Raw genomic sequence first — 27882 nt, forward strand, 5'->3', positions numbered from 1 at the left:
CCCTGTGACCGCAGCGCCGGCTCCCCGTGCTCGGGCGGCGCCGGGCTGGCCCCTGCCCAGGACCGTTCCTTTCCAGGCGGGTGGTGCTTGAGGGGGGCTGAACGCAGCCGCCGGCGCCGTGAGGGTGTTGAGCTAAAAAAAAGTAGGGAGACGAGTTTTCTTCACTTTTAGAAACAAAATAACTGAACTGCGAAGTTATAGCGGTTTGGAAAGTTTAGGTGGGGCAGTTTTAAAAGGCTTCTAGTTCTGCCGTGGAACGAGGATGAGCTTTAGGTTTTAGTAGGATGTTCGCTTGCTAGGTGTTATTACAGTGTTAACACTCCAAATTGAAGTGCTTGTTTTAAGGCTTGTTCAGCCAAGTATTTGTATATAGAATCATTTAGGTTTGAAGAGACGTCTAAGATCATCAATCATGTATCTTTTATCATGTGATTTTTGCATATAGATCAAATTCCGTGAAGGGCTTTAAAAAAACCCACAAACATGAGGAAGCATAGATTTTTATTTGAACTGTACTAAATCATCAAGTAACTGGATGCTGAAAATCTTGATAGTAACTTTGATTCTGTTCTCAGTGTTTCATTCCGGTCCTCTGTCTCTCTAACACAAAAAAAACTCAAAACACAAAAAAAAATTCAGAAAAACAAAAAACCACCAAAAACCTGTTTGTTTCAGGTGAGTAACTGAACCTGAAATCACACTGTCGCAGTTCTTGAGTAACATTGGATTTTACATTGGTTTTGAAAAGCTGCAAAAGTGAATGTCAAATAAGAGGTTTTTAACATATCAAATGGCAGGGCTTTGGGAATCACTCACATGGGGGGATGTAAAATGTTGAATCCATATCACAACCTCAGAATGAAAATTGAGCATTCAGTCTTCGTTCTAAATCTCTTGACTGAAAGACTTGCTTATTAAATCTTATTTGTTTTATCACCAGGGTTTTGCATAAACTGCTTAGATATTTACTTCTTAGTATGTTCAATTATAAGTATTTTCAAGTCCTGTTTTCCACAGTACATGTGTTTTCAACACATATTCTTAGAGGATATTTGTAATATTTGTTAGCTATCTCTTTGAGAAAGCCCAAGTGCAGTTTCTTCTTCTCTAGTCTCCACCATTTACACAGTATGCTTTTAAAATAAGTTATCCATTATTTAAAAGAAATTATTGGAATTGACTCTGGCTGATTTATGGCTTACACTTATAAAATGTTGCTGAAGTCACATGTTAAAATATAATTCTCAGTTTCTGTTGGTATCTTGAGGGAATCAGTATTAACACTTTGTTAAATAATGCCTGTGAAACACTGGAAGGTGAATTGAATGTTTATATGATTGTCAATATTTACTTTGAATTTGTACCAACAAAACAGAGAAACTGGCAGAAAATGTCACCTGGAAAAGTTCTGCAACCTGCGGTGAAAATGAAGGTGGATGAACTCTTTTTGTGCTGGTTGAATCAGCCTGCAACTCAGCTAATACTAAAGGACTGCTTGAGAAGAATCAAGAATAAGGAGAAAACAGAGTTTGGTAACACAGATTCGGGAAACAGTAAAAATAAGAGCTTCACCAGTAAAAATTCCAATTCCAAGCAGTGCATATTAGGAGATACCAGATTGCCTTTGTTGTCTTTGAGTCCTCCTCAGCTTTCTACTACTCTTCCATTGGCGACTCCAGCTAGCTCAAGGAGCATTTCTAATATTAGAGCAACACGTCGATCCTCAGGAACCAAAGAAGTAAGTTTGTTTCTTATTAGATTTATTTGTTTAAATGGAACTGACTTTTGTGTTTGTGGTATTTGCAAATTATGTAAGTAGTTTCCCCAGAGGAGGTATCAGGAGTGGAGTGAAGCAGGTGCACTGAACCTAAAATACCAATGTTTGTGTGTCACTAGTGTTAGTGGATAAGTGGCCTGAGCTTCCATAAGACTATCTTGGGTCCTTGCCATCTAATTGTGGATAAATTTAAGTCCTTGTGTTTGTGTTCCTTTTATAACATACTGCCTTGACTGCAAATATTCCTTTGTCCAATGATACCAGGCACTGTTGTTAGTACAAGGCTCAAATTTGGCGTCACTGGATCTGCATATTAACAAAGTAATTGTTTTGGTACTGCATGGTACACTCAGCACTTCCTTCCTAATGAGCTCTTTATTTATAACAGACAATGCCCTCTATGCAAGGATGGCAACCCTGCCCCCAACCTGAAACTTTCTTTTTACGTTTGCAATTCAGTTCAATCTAGTTTCTAGCTCTTTTCATAAAGAAGAAGCAAACTGGATAGAAAATGTTGGCATGACTGACGAAGTTAAGTGTTGCTTATGTATGATCAACGGCCCTAGAATCATGGAATTACAGAATGGTTTGGACTGCAAGGGACCTTCAAGACCGTCTAGTTCCAACCACCCTGCCATGGACAGGGACACCTTCTATTAGACTAAAGGTTGCACAAAGCCCCATCCTACCTGGCTTTGAGCACTCCCAGGGATGGGAGATGCACAGCTTCTCTGGACAGCCTGTTTCAATGTCTCACCATCCTCACAGTAAAGAATTTCAATAATTTCTTTATAATATTTGATCTAAACCTACCCTTTCAGTGTAAAGCCCATTCCCCTTGTCCTGTCACTACATGCCCTTGTACAAAGTTTCTTTCCAGCTGTCTTGTTGGTCCCCTTTAAGTACTGAAAGGCTGCTCTAAGTTCTCCCCAGAGCCTTCTCCAGGTGGAACAACCTCAACTCTCTCAGCCTGTCTTCTTTGGCAAGGTACTGCAGCCCTGGGATCATCTTTGTGTCATTCCTCTGGACTTGCTCCAGCAGATCTGTCGCCGGTTGGCCACAAGGTTTTCGGGGTGAAGGAAGAGACGAGATGGGCTCCATGATCAGAAGGCTTGATTTATTAAGTTATGATATATACATCTATTATAACTATACTAAAAAGAAAAAGAAAGGGAGAGTTTCCAGAAGCTGCTAGCTACCTAAGAATAGAAAGTAAAGAATGATAACAAACCTTGCTCTCTCGGACTGTGTCCGAGAGAGCTCAGTTCTCGATTGGCTATTATTTCCAAACACTCAATCTGGGCCAATCCAGAACTGACCTGTTGCATTCCACAGAAGCAGACAATCTATTGTTTACATCTTGTTTCTGGGGCCTCAGCTTCCCAGAAGGAAAAAATCCTAAAGAAAGGATTTTAGTGAAAAGGGTGTCTAATGACACAGATCCACATCCTTCTTTTGCGCTGAGGACCCCAGAGTTGGGCACAGCACTCCAGCTGGGCTCTCACCAGAGCAGAGCAGAGGGGCAGAATCACCAACCTTGCCCTGCTGGCTGGCTGATTTTGATGCAGCCCAGGATGTTTGGCTTTCTGAGCTGCAAGTGAACACTGCTGGGTCATGTTGAGCTTTTCATCCAGCAACATCCCCAAGTCCTCCACCCCAGGGCTCCTCTCAATCTTTTCCCCACCCAGTCTGTTTTTGTCTTGGGATTTCCTTGTCCCATATGCAGGGCCTTCCACTTGACCTTGCTGAACTTCATGACATTCATAAGGACTTCAAAGAGTTTTTTTGCTGTTTGTGCTATAGGACTATAAATTCATACTTTTTAATAGTACTGGAAAATTTTGAGAGGTTGTAATTCCCAATTGCTCTATATACTTTGGTATCTAACTTACTGCAGTGTCCAAACCTGGTATCCCAGGGAAGCCTGCTCAGTTGGGTAAGGGTAGAGAGGATAAAGCTGGGATGTTTATCAGTTATTTATTGTTTGTTGTTGATATGCATTGAGTGTATAGACTTACCCTTTAACCCACAGGAGTAACAGCATGACACTTTTGCACTTAAACATTTAATCTGAAGTGACCTCTTGGTTTCATAAATACTAATTTTCAAATCTAGTTTGACAACTTCTTAGCTGCAAAACACCACATGTCCAGTCCAGTGTTTGTCTAGATTGGCTTTACAATAACAGGGACTTGTGTTTATGTATAATCACCAGCCAGACAGCAGGGCATGACGATTGATTTACTTTTTTTGTTGTTGTTCACACTGTTATATTTCCTGTTCTAGTGAAATGCAGAAAGTCAGTCAGCAGATGCTGTTTATTCTTGTATCAGATAAAAGCAGGCAAAGGAAGAGTTTCTGTTAAACCCACTGTTATTTACTATACTTGATCACTAGCTTGTGTACTGCAATTTCTTTTCACGTGTCTTGGTTGATTGCTTGAAGTAAATTCCATAAAGTAGAACTAGAAGAGATTAATGAAGAGTAGCATCCTTGACTTAATTGGAACTGTTTGTATAGTGCAGAGAGAGAACCTAGAGGAGTTAGGTTGTTGGTTGCTTGAGCAGACTGAATTTCCAAGCAATGAGAAATTTATAGCTTTATTATTCAGGTGAACTGAATCTTCATCCAAAAGTTTCTTGATCTCTAAATGTAAATTACATTTGCAGCTGGAATTAGCTCTTGAATACCACCAAGAATTGCATGTTCTGTGATGATAGTGTATTTTCTCTTAGAAAGCACAATGTACCCCACTTTCTTCCACAAACTACCTCACACACTGTCAAAACTAATGCATCTGCTATTGTGCATCTTGCTATGTTTCTCAGATGAAGCCACAATGGTTTTACCTACCTCATATGAATTTTAAGTAAGTTTGAGGCTCTCATCTTGATTCTGTAAGTCAAAGAAAATGTTTCAGGTGCTGGACCTATAGTACAAGCTAATACAGTTTTAAATTCTAAAATTTAAATTCTAAAATTTAAATTCTAAAATTTAAATATAATATGGATTTCAATTCTAAAATATCAGTCCTAGAAAATGAAAAAAGTTAATGTGCTTAGCTCTGTGTGCATGAGGGTGATATTAGGAAAAGGCTTTTACATCCAGTCATAAAGAACTGGGGAATTATTTCTTTTTGGACTATATAAGTCAGCTTAAGCATCTTACTAAACTTGTTCTTACTGTGCACTGGAAGTCTCATAAGACAGCATACAAACAGTTAACTTACTTTAGCATGATACATTTTCAGTATCACTGAGCTAAATTACTGCATTTTATTATGGGTAAGGCTGCTGTATGCCTTTTTGCTGCTTCTTAAAATGTTCCTGCAATGTTTTTGAAGGATACCAAACAATAAAGCTGTTAATAGAAAATCACCATCTTTAAGTAATTACCAGGAAGTAAATATGATTGTGTAGGAAAACAACATTTTCATCCTACAGGTTTCTGTACTTGTTAGCAAAACATGTTTTTCTGAACAGGAAGTATTCTTAATTAGAATCTAATTAGATGTGTAATCTTTTTCTACTTTAAACAGTAGCATATGAGCAAAATAAGTTGGTGTGCTGATGGCAACCATTAAACAGTATTAAATGTACTGTAGCTGTCAGCTATTGTATTCAAGGAGATCTATGCTTTTTTTCCAGAGATTAGCTTATAATTGGAGCCTGTGGGTTATACTTCTATCCAAAATTCAGAAGTTGCCATGTATTTTGCTGAAACACTAATGTCTTGCTAGAGGAGAATTTGCTGCCTTTCAAGATAGTTGAAGCCCTCCCCTGATTAGCAAGTCAAAAGTACTAATTCCAATAATGAAAGAACCTACATGGTCTTTGTGGAATTTTTTCATCTGACAGGTCACTTAAAGACATGTTAAGAGTAAGCTGTTGACTTAATCCAAATGCACATTTTAAAATCTGTTCAGTACTCTACCATGAAAATTCATCTTTCAGTGTGTTTTAATGCAAATGAAAACACAACAGTGTTTGTTTAGGGTTTTTTTTTTTTCCTCTATGGGAGGAGATACTTGCTTCACTTGCATGGTGCCATTCACAGTGAGGCGGATATGTGACTGTCCCCATTGTGTAAACATGTTCATTGCAGAGTTCTGGTGCTTTGGTTATGTGATGTGAAGGGCTTGCTAGCACTTGGTATTCTGCAAGTAGGCCTGTGATTTCTATGTACTATATGCTTCAAATAACAAAAATTTAGAGACAAAAAAAATTCAGCATTCAAGTCTCAAATATTTTCTGAGTGTATTGTTGAAGAAATTCTAGGGCTGTAACTTTCAAAATAAAAGGACGGCTGCTGTAGATTTCTTCTAACCTTATCACAACTGTAGATAGATTTAACTGTGTTTCTGGGACTCTAGATTATCCTAAACACATGGGGCACACACAGTTGTACACTGTGCAGGACACTGTCAAAAATCTCAGTCCTCAAGGTCTAAAAGGTGCCATGGGCAAGATGTTTAATCCTGACCAGCTGGTGTGCAAGGCATCTGGGGAAACTACTCACAGAATTCCCTATGGGCTTTTTATGGGATGGTGGTGCAGAGAGAATGTGATATAATCAGAAATACTTCAAAGTTATTTTCCATTTCTCTGCAGGGTCAACCTTTGATATAAAGGTGCTTCTTGAAGTGGTTTCTCTATATCCTTTATTTGATAAGCATGCTGTTCCTGACTGTTATCCTGTGGCAATTAAAGCTCTTTTTCCTCCTATATCTGTGACTTGTAAATGTTTTTACTTCTTTAATATATGGCTGCTTAGCTTTATCATGAACAACCTACTTGCCAAATTTTTGTGATCAGTTACTTGATTTAAACATAGTGGTACTGCTGTGATCCATTTTAGTTTAAAGGGAGGCTACCATGAAACCTTTTAACGTTGGCTGAAGTCTGAATAACCCTTAACAGTTGCTTTTTGAAACAAATTAATTCTGAGAGCTCCAGGTAGAGAGTAGCTGGGCTGATACCATCATCTTAGAGGGTGTCTGTCTGCATCTGAATTGCTGCCTCGTTCATACCTGAAGAACTGTGAACTCCAGAGCCTGGGCTGTGTGGGCTGTGCTAGCATTGCTCTGCACACCAGGTTGTGCTGTGTGGTCTAGCACAGACACTCCCTAACTCTGTATCAGGCAAAGATAGTGTTAGTAGTGCCATGTCCTGTCACTAAGTGGGGAGGATGCTGGACTTGGCTTTCAACTCAAGCCCGTGACTTAAAGGGAGACTGTAAATAACCTGCTATCAAACTGATGTACTTTCACAGTGATAACTGGGTACTATGAGAGATGTCAGCGTTAGTGTGATCTCAATAAAGCTCCTTCTATGGTGCCAACAAAGGAAAGGCAGCCAAAAGTTCATATTAAAGTCTGGGAGAGTGCAGCTATAGATGCTCCTGTAAAATCATTATTAGCTTTGAGTGGGGTGACATAATAGTAGTCAACATAAGCAGCACTGGTAGTATGTTGTGTTATTCGTCTTAAGCTTTGCTGTACTGAATAGCTTGGAATAGAAGAGCCATTTTCCTGATTAAAGAACTAACTATTCTTTTTATTCATAATTGAGAAACTCACTGTTGCAGGGTTTTGATAGTGCTCCTTATTCTAATTGTATCTTGTTACCCTGGCACATAAATGTTACTCTTGTTAGCAGTTATATTGATTTTGCTTACACTTTTTTCTTTATTTAAAAAAAAATGAACTTTTGTCCTCTTTCAAAGTGGCAGTGGCACTTGCATCCTACTGGAAACTCATATTTTTATATGCTGCGCCCAGTCTTAAGAGTTTTTGGCATTTCTAGTACTGAGAAATGGAAATCAGAATTGTGTGGCTTTCTTCAAGTTTGAAGCTCACCTGAATCCTGACCCAGAACAATTAAAATTAATTCAATTTTGAATTGTGACATTTATTAATGATAGTCACATCTTTGTGAGTAACTGACACTTAAAAGTAAACAAAAAAAGTTCAAAGATCTGTCATCTTAGCTTACATTACTTCCAGTTGCTTCTCTGTTCAGTCTTTCAAAACAAGTAAACTTAATTATAGCTTTACATCAGTCATTTAAACAGTGCATTTTTTAATGGATGTTCAATCTGTGAAGAAATTAGGTATTGATATAGATTAGATAGCTTTTTTTTTTTTTTTTGCAGCCAGTGATGCTTGAGAACCTGTTTTTGAGAACTTCTTCATATGTCTTACATTTACTCTGTCAGCAAGAAATGAACTTGAGGCCAAAAGTATGTATGGGCTTACTTCAGTATAAAATCATAAATGCAGCTCATCCAGTGAACTAAGTGAACTAGTTTGTCCACTGTTGTTTCCTAGTCAATGACTGCGCAGGATCTTCCAGCAAGCCATGTTATGAGAAAAATCTTCAAAATGCCAGTGGTAAAATCAGATGACCAAGTCTTGGCAAATTAAGAGGTTTTGCACACACAGCATAATATGTAAATATCTGCTTTATTATTTACATATAACATGTAAATGTGGTAGTGGTGTCGTGTCGGCTGCTTAGTGTGGTGTTCTTGTCTTCCAGTTAGCCACATGGTACCAATGTCTGCTAGATAAGAATAATTTGTATTCTGCAAACAACAGATACATCTTAAAATGGGTCCATGGAAACCTACAGTGACCAAGACGTGTTTATAAAAGTGTGTTGCAGTAGTTAATGTTAGATGTGCCCCTTGTGTATAGCAATCGTGTGAAAAATAGCTAGAAACTGTAGAGCACTGTAGAAACTGTACTGCTTCTTGACCACAGGCACTTGCAGGAATGATGAGCTCTTGGGATGTGTGTCCCATTAACCTTGTGCATGCTGTTTAGTTTCATTTCATATGGAACTAGCCTTGCATATGTGTTCTATGCAGATCCTACTAGTTACTTTGGCTGATTTCAGGTTGAGTGGGATGAGGTGGAAGTTTAAAAGAAAAATGTGCATGAAGTCTGCATGGGGAAATGTAGGGGAAAATATTGAGTGGTGCTGAAGAAATCGTTGCCAGATATTTGCAAGATGTGCTCAGTGTGAATTAGGTTCAGGTTGACTTTCTTGACAAAAGAAGCCTTGTAGAATTTATCAAATTACTCGACTTGATTAGGTTTTTTTGATTCAGGAGAACAGTTTCTAATGAGTTTTATTCCTTTAGAAGCTAGATTTGTATTGATAAAAAATAAACAATCTTCTAAATTTTGTAAACATTTCTAGTAGATATGATGACTACTGATGTATTGTAAATAATAATCTTTGTGACATACTCTACCAAAAGATAAAGCAAACTATTTGAAATTATGCAATATTGAAAACAATGAGCTAGACTATTCTTCTACCTGCAAAGTCTTTCTGAATAGTCATAGTATTAGATTGTCCTCATAGAAGTTCTGTCAGAAATCCTGGTTTTGGTTGGTAAATAAACCATTTGTGATTTTACTGACAGACATGTAGGACAAAGTCTATGTCTTAAGCTTCCTGATTTGTTGGTTTTGTGTTAAGATCTTCAGGGAGGGAGATCTCAAGTGCAATCATAAGCAAGAAGCTGTCCTGCAGTTGTCACTGACTCAAAATTATTGTCTTGTGATTTCAGGGACTAAATTACATGATGCTGGATTTAAAGTAGTAGTTGTACTTTCATGCACTAATCATTCTAGTCTGGGAAAAGATGCTTTTAAAAGGATTAATTGAACATTCAGTTAATGTCCAAAAGATGGAAGTACTGGACAGCTTATACAATGTTTAACTAAATTGCTGGACAGTTATAAAATGTCATTCATGTTCTTAATACCAGACTTCTAAATTACTGTCAACTTCTAAATTAAGGTAACACAATGTAAATAATAACAATCTAGAAATTACTAAATATACAAAATGTCCAGTGTGACTTTGAAAAGTTCCATTATGCATATCATTAGACTTGGTTGTAAAAGCTGCTGTCTCTTGTAGGAAAATCTCTGGCATTCTGAATCGGCCTGAACTGATTGTTTCTTTTAATCTAAGTCTGCTATTCAGAGGCTCATGTTGGTAAAGTTACAAGTGCATATATTGTGGACTGTAGCTTCATCTGTGGATAGCCTCTGTAGCATCACAGTTGATCTAAAATGCAGAAACACAGCGCCTTATTAGAGGAAATATTACTTTTATTTGTGTAATTCATAGTAGTTTTTTTGTTTATATCTTTCTCTCTTTAATCCTCATCTCATCAGTATCAATTTGGGTGGTCCTGGTTTTCATGATCTGATGAATAGGGTCATGTGAAGTTCATGAATAGTAAATAGGCTCCATCTGCAGAACTATTCCAACAACCTTTTTCCCTTAAAATTCAGTTTATGCTGTTCACAAATAAATAAAATGTGAAGTGACTTTCTTAAGATGGCAGAGAACATGAGAATTGTTCTAAAGGTTTGCAAACCATTCCTTTATTGTCAGGCATTGACTTTATAACTTATTGATGCTTGCTGAAGTTAGTCTGTCAGATGCAGTTAACAAGCTGAAAAAGGCCCTTGCTACATCTTTGGAGTCCAGGCTGTGTAATCATAGCAAGGTGACATGTATCTTATCTTAGTTGTAAGATGATAATGACCCTTACCATGGTGTTCATACATGACTTTCTTTTGGTAATGTGCAGAAAATCTGATCAGCCCCTCCTTCCTGGCATACTAACTTGACCACACATCTGGCATCTAACAACTGCTGTCTTTTTACTTATTGTCTTGCCTCCAAAGAATTCTGGATTCTCTTAGCTACTGTGGAAAGAACTGCCAGGCATTGTTCTGTCTAATGCAAGAGTACCGGAAAATTTAAATAATCATTCAAGAAGGCATTTACATGCAAGACTTCCCATTCCAGTGGGGAGGCATTGCATCCTACAAGAAAAAAAATTATGTATCTAGGCCCACATGCACATGAGCTCCCTTCCAAGGCCAAAGGATCAGTTTCTTCTTGGGAAGGTAGATTTCTGAACTGCACAGTGTCAACATCTAGCAGTTCATCAGTATGTCATACTCACTCCAGGAGCACTGTCCATGACTTTAAAGCAATCAGTTTCCATAATTGGTTGTTGAATATGAGCCTAATAACTTGATTCCTTCTGCTGTGTGCACACTGTACGTGTTAGCTCCCTTGGGTTTTGGGAGTGTACTGCTGAAAAGGGATGACTCCCATCCAAAGGAGTTAGGGATGGATAGTAATACTTTGTTATTCTGTTCAGCTCACAAGTGCATTGTCCTCTTGTTCTCTTTTCATCCACAGCAGTTACAAATGGGAAGTTGCTAGCAAAAAGATAGTTCATACCGGGCCTTTGCTATACTGAAAGATCCTGAAACTATTTGGTATAGAAATAATTCTTGATAACTTTAAATAATGGTGGTAGTCTATGGGGGGGGGGGGGGGGACCTCAGCATTTCAGGGTTGATTGGTTTGGGTTTGCTTGTTTTCTTAGTCTAGCAAAGAATTTCTTCTTTTGTTTGTCTTCTAGTATATTTATGTAATTTCTTCTTTGTATTTCTTGCCTCATAGTAGCTGTGTTTTAGCAAGCATCCTTAGCTTATTGACTTCTTTTATATTTTCCTGACCTATTTGTTTTTACTAGTGCCTTCTTTCTACTTTAAACCTCTGGAATGTATCTTTAATACTACATTAGTCATGCCAGGTTTTTTTTTTCTGTATTGAAAAGGTGCCACCTTGCCTTACTTCTCTTAACTGCTATGTTCTCCCCCTCACTATTAAGTTACTTTTGTAAAGAGTTGCATTAGTTGCATTACAGCCCTTTGATTGGCTGATTTGGAGATACAACAATTTCCTTTCCACAGTTAACCCTGAAGCCAATCTTAGTTTCTGCACCATCACAGGCTGAGGGATGCTGCTGGATTCCATGCTGTTGCCATTGGGATTGGCTATTCAGCCTTATTTAAATTTCCCCCAGAAGCCAAACAGGCTTTCTGTCATCTTGGCTCACATTTCATTGGGTTGAACACTAGACTCCAGCAACTAAAGTTTTTATATTGCTGAAAATTATTTTCTTGGGGTCTTCCTGTAATGCTTTTTCCAGATTTGAGGTCACTTCCACTTAAGAGATTAAGACTTTAATATATTGTTGGTATATGCTTCTGACAAGAAATTCTGTCTTGTCAGGTTTGCTAGGCTAATACTTAAGGGGTTTTTTAAGTAGTCTTCAAGATTGTATTTCCTCTGCAATGTCCAGAATATTGTGTTATTTTTGCTGTGTTACTCTTGTGTATTTTCAGATCTTTGTTGAAGTGGTGAACTCTTTGGCCGCAGTCCTTGAGTCCAGTCCATTCATAGTGTGTATCTTTAGCTTTGGAAGGAAGCTCTGAGCATGCATCTTCCCCCTGTTTGTTTATCTAGCTAATAATAAACTGCCAGGATACTTGAACAGCTTCGTGACTGGCACCCAGACCTTCACCCAGTAAAGGATTTTGCCTTAGCTTTCACTGGAGAGAATTCAGATTAAGAATAAAAGTAATACTAGAACACTTCCAGTTCAATCTGGATGAAAGCTGACTTTCCCCTGTGATTAATTCATGACTGAAAAGGTTAAAACAGATCATAGGGGATTCATGACCACATTGCTTTATAAATGCTCTATGTCCTTAAATGTGGCAATACAAACCACTTTTCCATTTAGATGGTGAAAATGATGTGATTAGTAGCCAGTTGCAATCTCTGGAACAACAAATTGCAACCTGTGAACAACAAATACCCAGGTATATAAATGACCACTGGGTTGGAAACCATAGTGCTAAAACATATTAGACTAACAATGGGATTGACTTGGAGCAGTGAAGTAATATTATGACAAAGCAATGCGGAATATTCAAAATACTGAACCTGGTTTGCTGGTTAAGTTATGATGGGTTCTGAGTTCCATTTGAATAAAGGAGGGAAATACACAACTCCTTCAAAAATGGAGTTCAGAACATTTCTTTGTTACTAAGGCTCCTTCAGCAGGTTCAGGAGCTCCAGGCCTTTTAGGTTCCAGACTGGCACTTCACTCTTTTTGGTTTGCTCTCAGTGTGCCAGTCCATCACCTTAATGACATAATACAGCCACATCAATAAGACTGTGAATGTAGCAGTAAATGGGAGTGCATCACCTGGTTAAAAGGGATGAAAATAGTAATATAGGTGAGAAGATGCCTTTCCTTACCTCAAGTAAGGGCTGTTCTGCCTAACCTGAAACACAATCTGCCTTGCAATACAACCTTCCTGACCTTCCACATTTTGGTCTGGAATGGTTATCTGTTGCCAGAATAGGATTCCTCTCCTACTCTAACACCTCAGTACTTCATCTCAAGTTCCAGGCATGCTGCTGTTGTGTACTGCATGCCCAGTTTTCTGTTGACTTCTCTGTGGCCAACATTTATCCTAGGTTAGTTGATTTAGTCTTCCTAAAAGACAGTGAGTGACAGCCAGGTTTGCTCAATGCAGTTGGATAGTCTGGTCATGCCAACCACAACATGTCTGACTCTTGCCTTGTCAATTCCTTTCTTGTTCTCCTACTTCCGAAAGAAATAAATATCTTCATAACAAGCTGCAGTAGAGAAGTGGGAGGCAGGGACTGGAATGGATACTCAATTAAAACCAAGAAAGCAGGTGTTTTGTCATCATTTACTTTCTAACTGTGTGTGATAAACTAAAAAAAAACATCCAGTTAAGACAAATCATGTTTCACTAGCACTTTTTCATAGTTTTCTTTTCTTAATTGAACAGGGATATTTACTGTGGGGTTTTAATACAGTGTTGCATGTAGAATGGCTATGAATGGATAAATAGGGCAAAAGATTATATGGGAGTAATATAGTGCCATCCAGTAGAAGAAATCTCTGACATAGTGGTGAAGGAGTTGTTTTGGGCTGCGTACATTTTGTGTAATCAGGAAAATGGCCTTATTTAAAGTAGGAGGGATGTAAACAGAGTAGGTTTGGCCAGGTCTTTTCTTTTATGCTGTTTGTAACTAAACTTGTGCATGACAATTATGTTGGTAATAAATAGCCAACATCTCTAGAGAATTTGGAGGTGCTAACAGTGTTCATATCTTGAAATAGTAAGAGTTACTGTACTCATAACTGCAATGGTGATATTTAAAAAAAAAATCCGTCAAAATAGCAGCATTTCCTAAAGATTGCTATGATGAAGGTCTATCCATTTAAAATGTGGAAACTCCACTAGTTATAAGTTAATGTACCTAAAACTGCAAAGTAGAAGGAACTGAAGGTCACTTGAATTTTCACAGAAGCATATCAGATTTCTGTTTCCATGAAGTATATTGATGTGTACTAAAACTTGGCCTCACCACCCTCATAAAATGTATTTGAGATTCAATACACTGAAAAATAGTGATAGCAGAGTCTAATGGTAGTGAAATGTGACAGGTATGCAATCTAGTATGTGGATGTTAACGTTTATAAAGCTATTTAATAAAAAAGTATCCTGTCAATTTTTTTCAAATTTTGTGACATCATTTATATTTCTAATGTAACCTTTTGGTAAAACGTGATTTAAAGCAGTGTTTCAGTGTGGTAACATTAACTTCACTTCTGCTATGGTTTTCTGTCTTAACATTTAAATTTTTAGATTCGTGAAATACAGTAACTTAGGTTTTTTTACATTAATCTATATTTATTGATTATGTGAGCCATTCTGAAAGCCTGTCTGAAGCTCTTTGCCATTGCCTTTATTGTCCCAGTGTAACAGGATTCCTACTACAGAACAAAATAGTTTAAAAGGAATTAATTGCTGTGTAATAAGCCTTATCCTTTGGTGAGGTACTTCATTGAAGCTAGACAGTGAGTGTTTTGTGACAGAAGGGAAAGCTGAGGGGGATGGGAGGAGGAGGAAGCTAGAAAATAACCACGGCTGGCCTCTCTGCATTCCTGTAGGGCTTGCCTTTTTTAAAATTGGAAGCTGCTTTTATAGATGCTCCTCCAAACACGGTTTTCATTTTCCATACTGTCCCATTTAGACTTTGGAATGCCTGGATGAAAGGGCAGGCCTCCAAAGTGACTTCCCAATCTGTTTTTGCAATTCCAGCCAAGTTCCCTTTAATGTATGGAGCGGGCGAAGTTGAGCTGACTCTTATAATATCCCAGAACTCGGGAGCAGCTGCTGCTTTAAGCAGCACTGAGAGATAATACAACAGCTCTGCTGTTTACTGGGACTCAAGTGCCTGGACTGGCACACAGAGACATTATATGAAATCCGAAAGCATGAGGATAAAGGAGATTTCTTTGCGACAAGATCCTGATCTAAGAAAGGAGTTGGCATTGCTAGCTCGAGGATGTGATTTTGTTTTACCTTCTAGATTCAAGAAGAGACTGAAAGCTTTTCAGCAGGTTCAGGTTTGTCTTTCTGTTCTTATACGATTAAGTTATTGTTGTCAGTTGTACCTTCACAGCCACTCAAACTGCAGGCAAAGCATGGAAGCTGTTACTCAACTAGCAGACTGTTTGATAGTCTGTTCCATATGTGATGATTTCTTCTGTGTTTGAAAAGACTGTGCAGGTAGTTTTGTGCAAAAAAAAGATGAGAGTTTGCTGAAGCACATAGCGCAGCTCAAGTACAATGTTTGCACAGAGTTATATGCAGTGCAAAGTTGGTGCATTTAATGCTATTAGACTTTCAAAGACTCTTTTCCTTAATCTGTATAATTGCAATCTACGTGCATTTCTCTGGAGGGTTTAATTTTCCTCTTATCGGAACTGGGCATATAAAAATACTGAAATAGGCTGTAACTTCACTAGCTCAAACATAATATGGTAAAAAGTGCTTGCATACTAGCATGGTGATCCTGGATTCCTTTAGATTGTTTATTTTGAACTTTTTATTTGAATGAGATCAGTTGTTGCTGCTTGATTCACACGTGTACTGCTGCTGTTTTGTAGCAGCAAGTTAAAGCTACAATTTTAAAGTGTGCTTAAACTTGAGAATAGAAATATTTGAAAAGTAAAATCAGAAGGGAAACTACTTATAGAGTCAATGTTCAAAGAGATTTGTTATCCTTTGGAGTGAGAAAAAGCATACAACTTTTTTTGAGAAACTGAAATTTGGTATTTCTTTGAATACCCTTTAAGACATACAGTGATATCTGAAAGCATTCACTTTGACCTTACTTCACCCTCACTACTAATTCATATACTAAAATAAAGATGTGTCAGTGAAGGCATGTTTGAATTTTTCACCCTTTTTTATTTCAGAAAAGTTTAGCAGTTGAATAAAAATTACATTAACCTAAAATTTCTGACATTGTTAGTTATTCTAAATATAGCCTGCTACTTAATTTTGAATTCAGAGCACTAGTGTCCCTTCCAGATGACCTTCAAGAGAGGGACATAGAGCCCTATGACCCTAAAATTGTATTAGCCTTCTGTCTTCTATATGATTATTTAAAATCTGTTTCAAGTGGTCTTTATAAACAATGTTTATTCCTTTGTGCAAAGCAGAATGCCAGTGTTGACTGTGCTGGTTTATATAATTCAGCAGAGACATGTGAGTTAAAGGTTTTTTGACTTGTGTCTTCAGTGCTAAACTGGAGACGGGTACAAGAACAAACTGACTAGAGATAGCAAGAGAAGAAAATACTATCTTAATTACCCAAAAGTAGTGGTAGCAGTTAATATTTGGGCTCCTCAGAGGAGGAGGCAAGTTCAGTCTAGTCATGGCATCCTGTTGTAAACAAACACAGCATTACCTTGTGTGGTGCCCCTTAACTTGATCTGTCTTTCATCGAGTGATAGTTGGATCACTTGTACTTTTACAGGGCCTTTTTATGTTGACCTAGAAAACATCTCAGTGTAGTATGGTTCAGCATACCTCCAAGCTACTAACTGCTTTAGAAAACAGCTTGTCTAATATGTAGGGATTCTAGGATACTGCTGGCTATAAACTTACAGTGAAGACAATGAGCACGTATTTTTCATTTTTTAACTAGTCTTGCACTTCCTGGGTAAATGGCAACTATAGAATAATGTATGATAAATGACTTCATTAGATTACAAATTTTTTTGAGCAAAACAGAATTAATAGGAGTATAAAACTAGAATATGAGGTCTGTCATTGCTCAGTTTGATAGAAAGCATTTTCTCTTAAGTTCCCTTTTTACATGGTGATTTGCTTTGACCCCATGATGTTATGGAGACCATTTTGGAAGTATCATAAAAAATTAAATATGGATGCTAGTAACTGTTGATATAGAAAATGGGTATTTTTTATTTGCTGTTTTATGTTAATTCCAACTTATTCTCATAGGTTAGGGGCTTTTCAAAGAATAGTTGTTGATCAGCTACATAATCACTGAAGAAATTTCATGTTGAAATTAAAGACTCCTTAGAGATTTTGTAGAATTACTTGAAACAAAACTTTATCATTTCAGTTGCCAAGCTTTGTTGGTTTTGGAATTTACAACCTCCTATTTCACTATATGGCTTTCAGACACAACCGTTCATGAATATGATGTAAAATTAGAATGTTAAAGTCAAGCAGAAATGGAAGCCAATGTATTCTTCCATATTTCTACTACAATCTTGTAATTTTATAATTTGTTAAACAAATGACAGATTCACTTTTAAGAGGTTTGTGCTATTAAAACTAGCATCTTAAAATAAAAAATCAGTAATGGTGCTGAATGGTGAAATAACATGTGGCTCAGAATTTGCTCTGAGGCGGGTTGGAATGATTGGGTCTTCCTCAGGTTCCAAGAATGCTAAGGCAGTGGCTTTTCATATAGGGCCATGTAAGTAAATAATCTGTGTAGGTAATCCCCTGTGGTTTAGAAGGGCTGGTCATCAGAGCATAGCACATCAGGTTTCTTGAAAATCTTTAAATAGACCACCAGTAGTGAGGTAGGTTGTTCTGGAAAGTGGAATAGGCAGTTTATCAGTTTTAATTTATTGGTGAAAATTGAAAAAACCTGAACAAAGTAGAGCTTTATGGAGAGAGTAATTTCTCAAAAGAAAGATAAGGCGATATATAACTGTTGAAATGTTCTCTGTTACCTTGGGGAGCTAAATTTCTTAGTAGATATCTCTGCATAAAATGAAGTAAAACTTCATTCCATCTTACCCTGATGTTGATTCTAAAACCAAGGTCTTTCTTAAGTACTTAACACCTATGGAATATATTGAGCTGGGAATGCAGCACTTGAAGAGTCACTGTGCGTGTCCACCTTGCTTGTCAATTTATCTGAAACTTTGGAGGAAGAAGAAACTCTCACCTTGTCAAATGTACTGGCAACTTACAGATGTGAACTGAAAGGCTGAGCACTGTATTTTAGCCAATATCTGGTGACATCCCTACCTGTCAGAGTTGGAATATAAGCAGCACCATTATGCATGCTATATGAGGAAAATATACCTCAAGTTTGAAACATTATTAGAATAAAATACATGTGTGTACACTGACATGCTTATGCAATTGAGTCGGTGTTAGCTAAACCTTGGAAAATAGGTATTTTTTGCTACTTAGAGACCACATTGCCTTACAAAATTGTGGAGTTCTAATTTTAAAACTAGACTTTAAAAACAAAAAACAAATTCATGCTGAATATGATTTTTAAAAAGGAGCTAAAAAAAATCTAGCCTAAGTTTTTAATGAATCTTCTCAAGGCTAGTGACAGACTTGTGCTGCCATATTTTTTGATACTTTTAATGAATTATATCTTTATCTGCTGTGCCTACTGGGTGATCCCTTGGTGTAGTTGTATGTGTCACAACTCAGTGTGAAAATAGAGAACTACTCATTTCATGGCCACCTGTTAATGATACTAAATGCTGCTTACACATGCTATTTATGTCAGCTGTATGAAAACTATTTCTTCAGCTTCTGCAGTGTCTCACGAGATTGGCTTACCTTCTGAGTGAAGCAGCTTTAGAATTTAGTGCTTCTTGATCATTTTTACATTCCTTTGTTACCAAAATGCTACATGAATGCTTGTGGCATGTGTAAAGCAATGAACACAGAAGTCTGTAGGTACTAAAGTGTGCTGGGCTGGTGTATATTTGTGATGTAGTGCACACAGTGATTCTTTTAGTCATGAAGATAGTTCTCATTTCTGAGGCAAAACTACTTTCAAAAACTTTAATTGAGGCTGTTGGGTTTACAGCTGTCATCTCAGAAGAAGGTTGTGTAACAATTAGAGGCTCCAGGCACGACAGCTTTCCTGTTACCATCAGTTTTCTAATTTAACATCATTTGTAGACCTTTTAACACCACAGGGGGGGGACCCAATATTCATTTTTACATAATACTTTTACATCAGGCACACAAATGCCTTATTAAAGAACACAAGTGTTTGCTGGGAGGGCTGGAGATTGAATACAAATCTCATTCTGACTGTAGCTAATAGGTACACTTGATGCTAGCTTGCTGATATAATGCCAGTTTTTCAGAGCAGGTGCCAACATTTAAAACAGAATGAAAATATATAGGCTGCCCACTGAGACTTACTGGTTAAGATGAGGTTTTCCATAAATGGTTCCCTGCTAGTGGATTGCCAGGTTTTAAGCTCTAGTCCCTTAAAAAGAAACTGTAAACAAGCTGGTAGATTTTTACCACTTCTGTAATGGAGACTCTTGGTTCAAACATAAAATGTATTGGTTACCTGTGATAGCAGCTTCGTTACCTGCTTATGTCTAGTCTATTTTTTAAATTATTACAGAATATGTGTACTGTTTCTACAGAAAAGCCAAGATGGTGAAAGTTTGTTACAGCTTACTTGCATTCATGATTTAAGAGTCGGGATGTCAGTTCCCTCTGCAGCAATTCATACATTGAAGAGTTCAGATGTACTTATTTTTCCCTTGAAATAAAATATTTACTCCATTTTAACTAACACTAGTAATAGTAGATGTTGTGTGGCTATTGGTGGTCCTAGAATGCCTGAAACAGTTCAGCACATCTTCATATACAATGTCCTTCAACTTTACAGGGCAAGAGGGAGATGAGATTGTTTTCACAATTGTCCAAATCAGAATTTTTCAGGGCATCAGCAGACAAGCAGTTGACAGGATACTTGCTCCAGCTGTTGACTTTGCAGCTTTGTAGCAAGGCCGAACTTGGTGACATTTCTTGTTTGAGAGGATTCTTCTTGAAGTCAATTGCGCCTAGTGATTGAAGCTTGCTTTGTTGTTAACATGTAAGGATAAAAAGCTATTGCAGAGTTTAAGTGGATGTCTGTCTTAGCTGTATGTGTTACTTTTGATGTTGAACTGATGGCCTGTCCTGACAAGGGCTGTTTTCTGTAGACAAATGTTAGAATTGCCTCGGGTGTACCTGTCAGTCCATTGGCTGTGTACAATCAAAATAATCATATACTAGGAGGAACTTGCCAGATTGTGCCCTAGAAACAGTTGGGGAACAGAATACACTGGGAAGGAATAGAAGAACTGATTTAATCTGTGATCACAGTATTTTCTAAGGAAGCTGCAGCTATATAACAACAGTGTATATTAGCGACTGGAATACTTAATTTGACATAATTCATAAATTGTAGCCTGTTTGACAGAAACGCACAGGCACTAGCAGTTATACTAGCAGTGACTAATTTTTCTACTACTTTTGTCTTATCATGCAATTTAGAAGAAAATTTTAGGAAATTGTTTCATGGGGTAGATTTTTCTGAAGAATCTTGGGTTTTTTTTCCATTTTATACTGTGCACTCTTTTCCATTTTTAAATTAGTAAGGCATGTGAAAGAGAGAAAAAATATCTTCACTGGATAAAAAGTGTAATCATTACCAGTGATGGCAAATTCTCAGAGGAAGCCTCGCTCTAGAAGCCTTTGGTAAAAGTTTTGTCAGCAAATAAAACAAATTACCAATGGATGTGGATGTAATGTGGAATGGTCTTGTGCCCCTTTAGGGGGCACAGGTAACTATATCTTCCATTTTATGTTTGTGAAAATCCAAGTGTTTTCTGAATAAATCAATAAGCTCTTCATACTGCATATTTTTGATATTGAAGCTCTGTGTGACTGTGCAAAGAAAAAAGTGTGCAGCCATATTTGGAGGTGTTTCTACAGCAATAATGCTTTTGCAATAGCATCTTCCAGTTTCCAGCAGGACTGCATGATTTACCTAGGTCATCTCTACCAAGCTGCAAACTGGGGGAATCCCAGTATTTCCAAAATCAGAGTTGTAGAAGAACTTGAGTGAGACATCTGTTAGTGCAGCATATATATTACTGAAAGGGAGGAGATTGGTAAGTGTGTGCTGTAATGGTTAGGTATCATGCAGAAAAATGCCAGTTTACCTCAGCCTTCACTAACAAGTGAAAATCAGATTTTGACCATTTGAAAGTTTCCCAGTGCTACTTTTGTTAGTGTGTATGTGATATGGCTTGCCTGTGGTGGCCATTCACAAATGCTTTGAGTTAAATGTGCTTTTAAATTCTATACCCCAGATAGTATGTATGGAATGTATTTCATAGTTTCAGGTGGAAGCTCTTGCTGGATGCCACTGCCTACTGTCTCTTCCTACATTAGAACAGATGGGTTTGTGTAGATGGTCCAAAGTTTTGCATGCTCTGCTGCAGTGCTGACACTTCAGTGGCTTTTTCTTGAGGGTCATTTTGGCTATTTCCATTTGGCTTGGTTAAATAAAGGGGAAAAGTGTTAATAGGATAGTTGTACCATAATTCTTTATGCCTTATAGGAAGACTTCCAGGACTTTTCCAAGTGGTGGCCCTTAGCACAGCAATTTCATTCAAACTGGACAGGGTGCTTCTTTCCCAAGCTATCACAAAATTAAGAGTACTACTACTTACTCTGCTATCTTAAGACTTAAAATAAGGGGAGAAATTAGCTTCATATAGCAAACTGCTTAAAAAAAACCCCATTTCACTTTTTACCTCAGAATCAGAAATTAGGGTCTTCTTCAGGCTTCATTTTTACTGTTATCTAGGATCCTTCCTTATGTTACTCCTGACTGCTCTAAACATCATTGAATCTCTTTTGATTTGTTTATGGAATTGCTACATGCTGTAGCATATCAGTGATCCCAAAATGGGACAGAGCAGTGTACGGGTTCATCTCTAGAGTAAAGTTGATTTTAGTATTGAGGATTAACATTTGCATTGAACGTAAGACCAGATTACCATATACTTTTTTACAGAAATGGACTTGAGAGTAAATGGCCAAGAATATGCATAAATGAGATGAGAATGATAGTCCATTTATTTAAAACTGAGATGAGTGCACAACCTGGGATGCAGGAAGGAGAGTCCCACCATATTTTTCTGGTCAGAATTTGAACACAGGATTGCTAACTGGAACATAGACTGCCTTGAGAGAGTTGCTGAACCTGCTCTCATATCTTAACTCAGGTCTCATGTATAAAATTGGAAACAGTGTAGGTTAAAGTACCTTTTTTCTTCTAATGGTACATTGCTAGAACTTTATGGGAAAGTGTATTAATTTTTCCATTTCCTTCCCCTTATGTAGCACAAATATTGACTACAGACCAAACTAGATGAATGAAATTGTCAGAGTTAAGGCTAACAGCAGAAGTAAGCTAGTGTAAAACTGCAGCAGGGTGCATGTTAATGCATGTTTATCTCTTACTGTGGAAAGAAAGAGGAGCATGTATGATAAAATTAGTCTCTATAGCCCATCTAAAAACAGCTGCCAGACAGTCACTGAAGGATAGCAAGCTGGAGTCCAGGATAGAAGGAAACAACTGGGACTAAAATGATTGTTGCCAGAGGAAAGACTTTTATGTATATACCCTGGTGACTGGTTTAGCATGGATTCATTCTCTGTATGTATCTCTCAGGATTTGATCAGTTTTATATTTCTGGCTAAGCTATGCAAAATAAATCACAATGTTAGCATGGGTTTAAACCTAATGTAATCTGATTTTAAACAATACTGCCACAGTACTCCCTGGTCTTCCTTAGCTGCAGTACCTCATTGCTTTTAAGTGGGACCAACTGTGTGAGATTTGATGAAGACAAATAGGGAGTTTTAATTTTGCTCTTTAGCTGTCTTGGTGACCTGAGGCAATTCACCATATTGCTTCAATGTCACTAGTGAAGCAAGTAAATTCTGTGGGAGAAGGGGAGGATGCAGGTATGCTGTGGCATAGCTTGCCTTATGCCATGCTGTAAAGTTTATTATTAAGATTTTAGATAAACTTGGTGTTTTTAAGATGATTTTCAGTGCAGTAATTTCATTTTAGAGTAATAGAACTTGGCTGGAGGAAGAACCCAGAAATTTTCAAAGCTGTAAGTTGTCCAAGGATCATCTTTCACAGAAGAAGAAATACTGTTTAGCACACCAAGCTGAATGGGAAGTAGTACAATCAGTGAACTCTTGTAGTAAAAAAAATCTCATGAGTTTGGCTGGAAATATGCTAATGAGGATGTCACAGAAAGCAATAAAAAAGCATCACACTCCAACTTAAATAATTGTAAATGTAAATGTCTACCACAGGGTCAAAAGAGCTTATGTTACAGAGGACATGTTTCTCTGGGCTTCTTCTGAGGAAAGTTCTGGTAGTAACCTTACTTTGTCTATCTTGAAACAGATTTTTGAAGGCACTTCAGCATGTTAAAGTATTTGATGTATTAGAACAGGTTTTTGAAAACTGTTGTCTTTCCTCCAAATGAGAATGAACCCTTTTCTAAATAATAGTAGCACAAGTCTTTTATGTGAGGTTTTCAAGATTTAAATTCCATAAAACTACTGATAATGTCAATTGTTTATCTAGAGGAAAATGCTGACTTTCACTTTGCAGTCAATTAGATAGTAAGCTTTAAAGGAAATATTTCTGTGATTTTATTGGTCAGACTTAGATTGACAGCAATAACAGAGCAGAGGGATGGGAAGGCTGGTCAGGTGTTCCTTGTGAACCTACTTACTGACAACATTTTATTACATTCACAATTACTGCTTAACTGATCAGCAGTAACACACCTTGTATTCTTAGGAACTCACTGGATTTAATAAAGGAAAGACTCATACGAAAAAAAATGTTACCCTTTGAATCTCCATGTTGGCTTCCATTTTCTGTTGTGTGTCAGGGAACTTCATGCAGTTAACTGTTTTCATTGTTAGGTGGTTGAGGAGCTTTATATGTGGGTGGTTGCATGGATACTAGGATTTTAAATGCTGAATTACACATCTCTGCAGAAAATCCTCTTAGCTTATTATGCACTTTGATTCATCCAGGTAAGTTTAGCATAAAGTAGAATATATAAGACTAGATGACCTAGTCTATTGAAGATCTAGATTAACTTATGTACTGCATGTCGTAAACAAGATTGCAACAGACCTTTTTTTCTCTTAAATTCCTAGTTAAAAACTACTAATAGACTTTCATCTATTTGATAGGCAAAAATCTCTTTATAGTATTTTCAGTATTTAATGCCTCTTTTTTTTGTTGGGAAGATTGTGGTTCATCAGTTAGTAAAATCCTAATGTGCAATTGGATATAAATGTGAGGTAGAATTTTTGGGGTCATTTTTTGACCCTGTTGTATGCATTCCAGTGACTTTTCTCTAGTATGGTCATTACCATGGAAATTCCTGTTGCATACTACAGCAAGAGCTGACTGCAAACTCTGTAAATATTTTTAAATGTTTAGGGTTGGACTTTCTTCAGAGAAATAGGAAGAAAAAATGTTGGTGTAATCAGCGTTTCTGAATGACGTTATCTCATTCTGTAGTCCTGTCAAAACAATGTAAATACCAATCAGTTAAACGCAGATAGTGATAGGATGAGGGGGAATGGCTTTCAACTAAAAAGAGAGGAAAAATTTTTTACTATGACAGTGGTGAGGCCCTGGTACAGGCAACCCAGAGAAGTTGTGGATCTCCCATCCCTGGAAGTGTTCAAGACCAGGTTGAATGGGGCCCTGAGCAACCTGATCTAGCGGGTGGCACCCCTGTCCACAGCAGGAGGGGTTGAAACTAGATGTCCCTTCCAACCCAAGTTCATGTCTTAATCTCAGAAATGTCTAAAAGAGTATTAAATTCACAAATATATTTACTTTGCTTCCTTTTCCAGCAAGTCCTTTATAAGTGAGGTTTTACTCACTTGCATTTGAATCCACATATTCAACCCCTTCTTGGGGCTCAGTGTTTCTGCTTTGGCAGTTGCTACGTGCAAATGTTAGAGCTAGACATTACTGAGCATGCATTATTAAAATATCTGGGAACAAGTCCTCCCTTCCTTGTTATTTCAGCAATATATCCGGTACTTGAATGATTGTATCATAGCATCAGCTCTTACAGTTAAGAGAAGAAGGAAAAGCCCACCCTTTTAAAATTCCTGTATTTAAAATTCGCTGTATTTTTTGCTTATAACAAAGTGAACTGCTGAATGCCACTCATCAGGTGGTAGATGTAAGAAGACTGTCTAGCCTGAAGAATTAATTTCTTTCTTTGGAATATGGTGTATCTGTGTTCTCTGATATATACTAATATATTACTGTATTGTAATTATAATACTGATTTATGCCATTAATATAAACAACTTCTGAAAGAATGGTTGGAAAAGGATCTGGAAAGTTGCAAAATTAATATTAGAAGTTTTGCCCTTTGAACAGTGACCTCAATGGGATAAAAACTTCCATTTCCATTTCTTTCACTGTAAAAATCAAGGCAAGGAAGTGTTGGGTAGCTGTGGACAGTCTTTACAATTCTGTATATCAAGAATGAAAACTGGTTGTGTATTAAAGGTTTTAGTGAATTCTCCTATAGACAAATCTTACAGAAGTTTGTTTACATTACTGCAAACAAGATGTTTTCAAGGAATCCTCACTTCCCATCTGTTATATAAAACCTAAACTTCAGTGGCAACTTTGCAATACACTTACACATCCTGGACTTCATATATAGTTATTGCAAAGTTTAATGCTCCCTTCAGTCCTGGCACTTCAACACACATCTGTTTGAGTTATTTACAAGCTTATATAGCTGTTTTCCTTATTTCCAAGCATGCTGTTGATGGTACTCTTTCTCAGCAAGTTGCGGGGAAAATTTTCACTGACCAAACAAGTCTCTTTTTTTTGAGTTTAGCTTACTATTAAAAGTTTTAAAGGTTTTAACTTAAAACAACAGGAAAATGTAGATCACTTTCTAACTGTTAACTTGACCACTGAAATGGAGTAGTTGTGCAAAAAGATTAATGAACTGTTCCTGCAGATTTTCCAGTCTAAGACTGGACGTTAGCAGGCTTCTGGCTGTTCTTTTTAATGAAGGAATTCCCCAGTTAAAATTATAATTCATTTTAGAACAGCCCAATCTTACACAATTGGTGCATTTTGATTGTTCTGAAATAGCAGAACTGACTCCTTCATCAGCTATGCAATATGTGCCTCTACAGAAGTAACTAGCACCTAAACAGAAAATAGTGACACTTTTAGAGCCCTTTTAGTATCACACATTCCTTCATTGGAGCACATACAGCAGAGCAGCCTGAGTTGTACAAGGAACCTTTTGGTTATTGAAATTCAGACTGAGAGGAGAATCTCTGGCCCTTCTTGGGAAGGTGAGAAGAGGGAGGAGATGTAATATCAACTTTAGAGTGTATTAGTTGGAGCTAATGGTATTGGACAATGTGCTTCTCTCTTTGGTACAGTTCCTATCCCTGTGTTGACTGACATTAACAGCACAATTCGATTGTCCCATTCCAAGTTGCTGGTGGCATTTAGGAGGCATTAGCATGCTCAGAACATCCACGTGGCAGATGCAGAGTGAGAGCTGTGCTGGATGCCACAAGGAATGTTCAAGGGCATTCTGTTTCGTGCCGTAGATGGTATTCTCACTAGATGCCTATATGTAGGCACCAAATAATTCTAGCAGAAATTACTGTGAAGTGATCGTACACTTGCTAATGCAAATGAAGCCTTTTTATAGTTTCTTCTTCTGCCAACTTTGAGAAACCAGCATGTGAAAATAGACATCTTTCAGTATAAGGAGAGTTAATTTGTCTTGCTATGACAGATTTGTAGTCTATATTTGGTCTTAGAATTAATATTCTGTTTTATAGATTAAATATTATATATTTTTACAGTAAGCATGCTGAATTCAAATGTTTCAATATAACATTTTCATCTTAGAAAAAGTAATTTTTCTTCAACTATATGTTTGTCTTAAGTTCTGGATTGGTTGCTGAACTTCTTCCTTATAATCTTTGACTGTTGTGAACACGTCCCAGACTAGAAGATGAAAAATAAATAAAAAGCCCTTATCATATAATTCTTTTAAATAACTTTTGCTTGGATTGGTCTTACTACAAATCCTGAATTGAGATTTCCATATGTATTTAAGAACAGTTTTTAACCTGGACCAATGGAAATCATGTATTGTGTAACTTAGGGATCTAAATTAGTGGTTTCTGAAAAAATGTAGTATCCAATGATCAAATGGTTCTGATGATAGCTTTTCTTTTTCTCCTGGGATCTTTTCTAGTGTAGTCTTCCCTCTGTTTCTACCTTTCTTTTTAAAAGAAATTTTCCATCTGAGGCTCTAAATATCCCTAGCTGTGGATTTTAAAAATGCCTTGCCTCTTTGTACTAAGCTTCCTCAAAATGCTGATGTACCTCATGACACGAGCAACATTCAGGGAATGCTAGTAGTCTGTGATTTGCGCTTTCCCTTTCTTGGATGAGATATTCCTCATCGGGCACCTCTGAAGAGCTGGCCCACCTGCTGCTCTGTGGCCATTTGAGCAGCTCACCATGGGAGTGGTTGTCACAGAATCACAGAATATTCTGAGGAATACTGGAAGGGACCCACAAGGATCATCAAATACAACTCTTAAATGAACAACCTGTACAGGGATTGAGCTCATGACCTTGGTGTTATTAGCACCATGCTCTGATCAACTGAGCTAATCTTATGTCAGTCCAGGCAGTTCTTGGAAACGGGGAAAAGGGGAAATAGGGTAACTGCAAGGGCTCTTGGAAAGTGCTGATGGGTAGAGATGGGCTTGTAGAATGAAACAAGGTGTTCACCCCATTACAGACATTATTTGTAGTGCTGGTGGTGATTTTACCTAGAGAATAAAACATTGCTGTCTTTAGACTTCCTAAAATTTTGGAAGTCTGAAGTTGGAAGGAATTTTTGATACCCCATAGAACTCTTATTTTAAGCTGGCT

The 27882-nt window shown here is 37.4% G+C and overlaps 1 protein-coding gene across 4 annotated transcripts in view; it reads left to right on the forward strand.

Moving 5' to 3' along the window:
- Positions 1-1380: 1380 nt before the first annotated feature.
- PPP2R3B (protein phosphatase 2 regulatory subunit B''beta) overlaps positions 1381-27882 on the forward strand; it is a 43935-nt gene continuing 17433 nt past the window's right edge. For 3 of the 4 annotated variants that reach the window (XR_004081900.1, XM_031058352.1, XM_031058353.1), the window contains exon 1: positions 1381-1738. Coding sequence is in view for 3 of the 4 variants with exons in the window: in XM_031058352.1 (XP_030914212.1) it covers positions 1391-1738 (348 nt within the window). In the remaining variant the exon portion in view is untranslated. Of the gene's footprint in view, positions 1739-14675; positions 15128-27882 lie in introns of those variants that run through there. The other variant, XM_031058354.1, reaches the window with a different exon arrangement.

This window comes from Geospiza fortis, unplaced genomic scaffold, assembly GCF_000277835.1.
Source record: "Geospiza fortis unplaced genomic scaffold, GeoFor_1.0 scaffold366, whole genome shotgun sequence".
Taxonomy (NCBI): Eukaryota; Metazoa; Chordata; class Aves; order Passeriformes; family Thraupidae; genus Geospiza; species Geospiza fortis.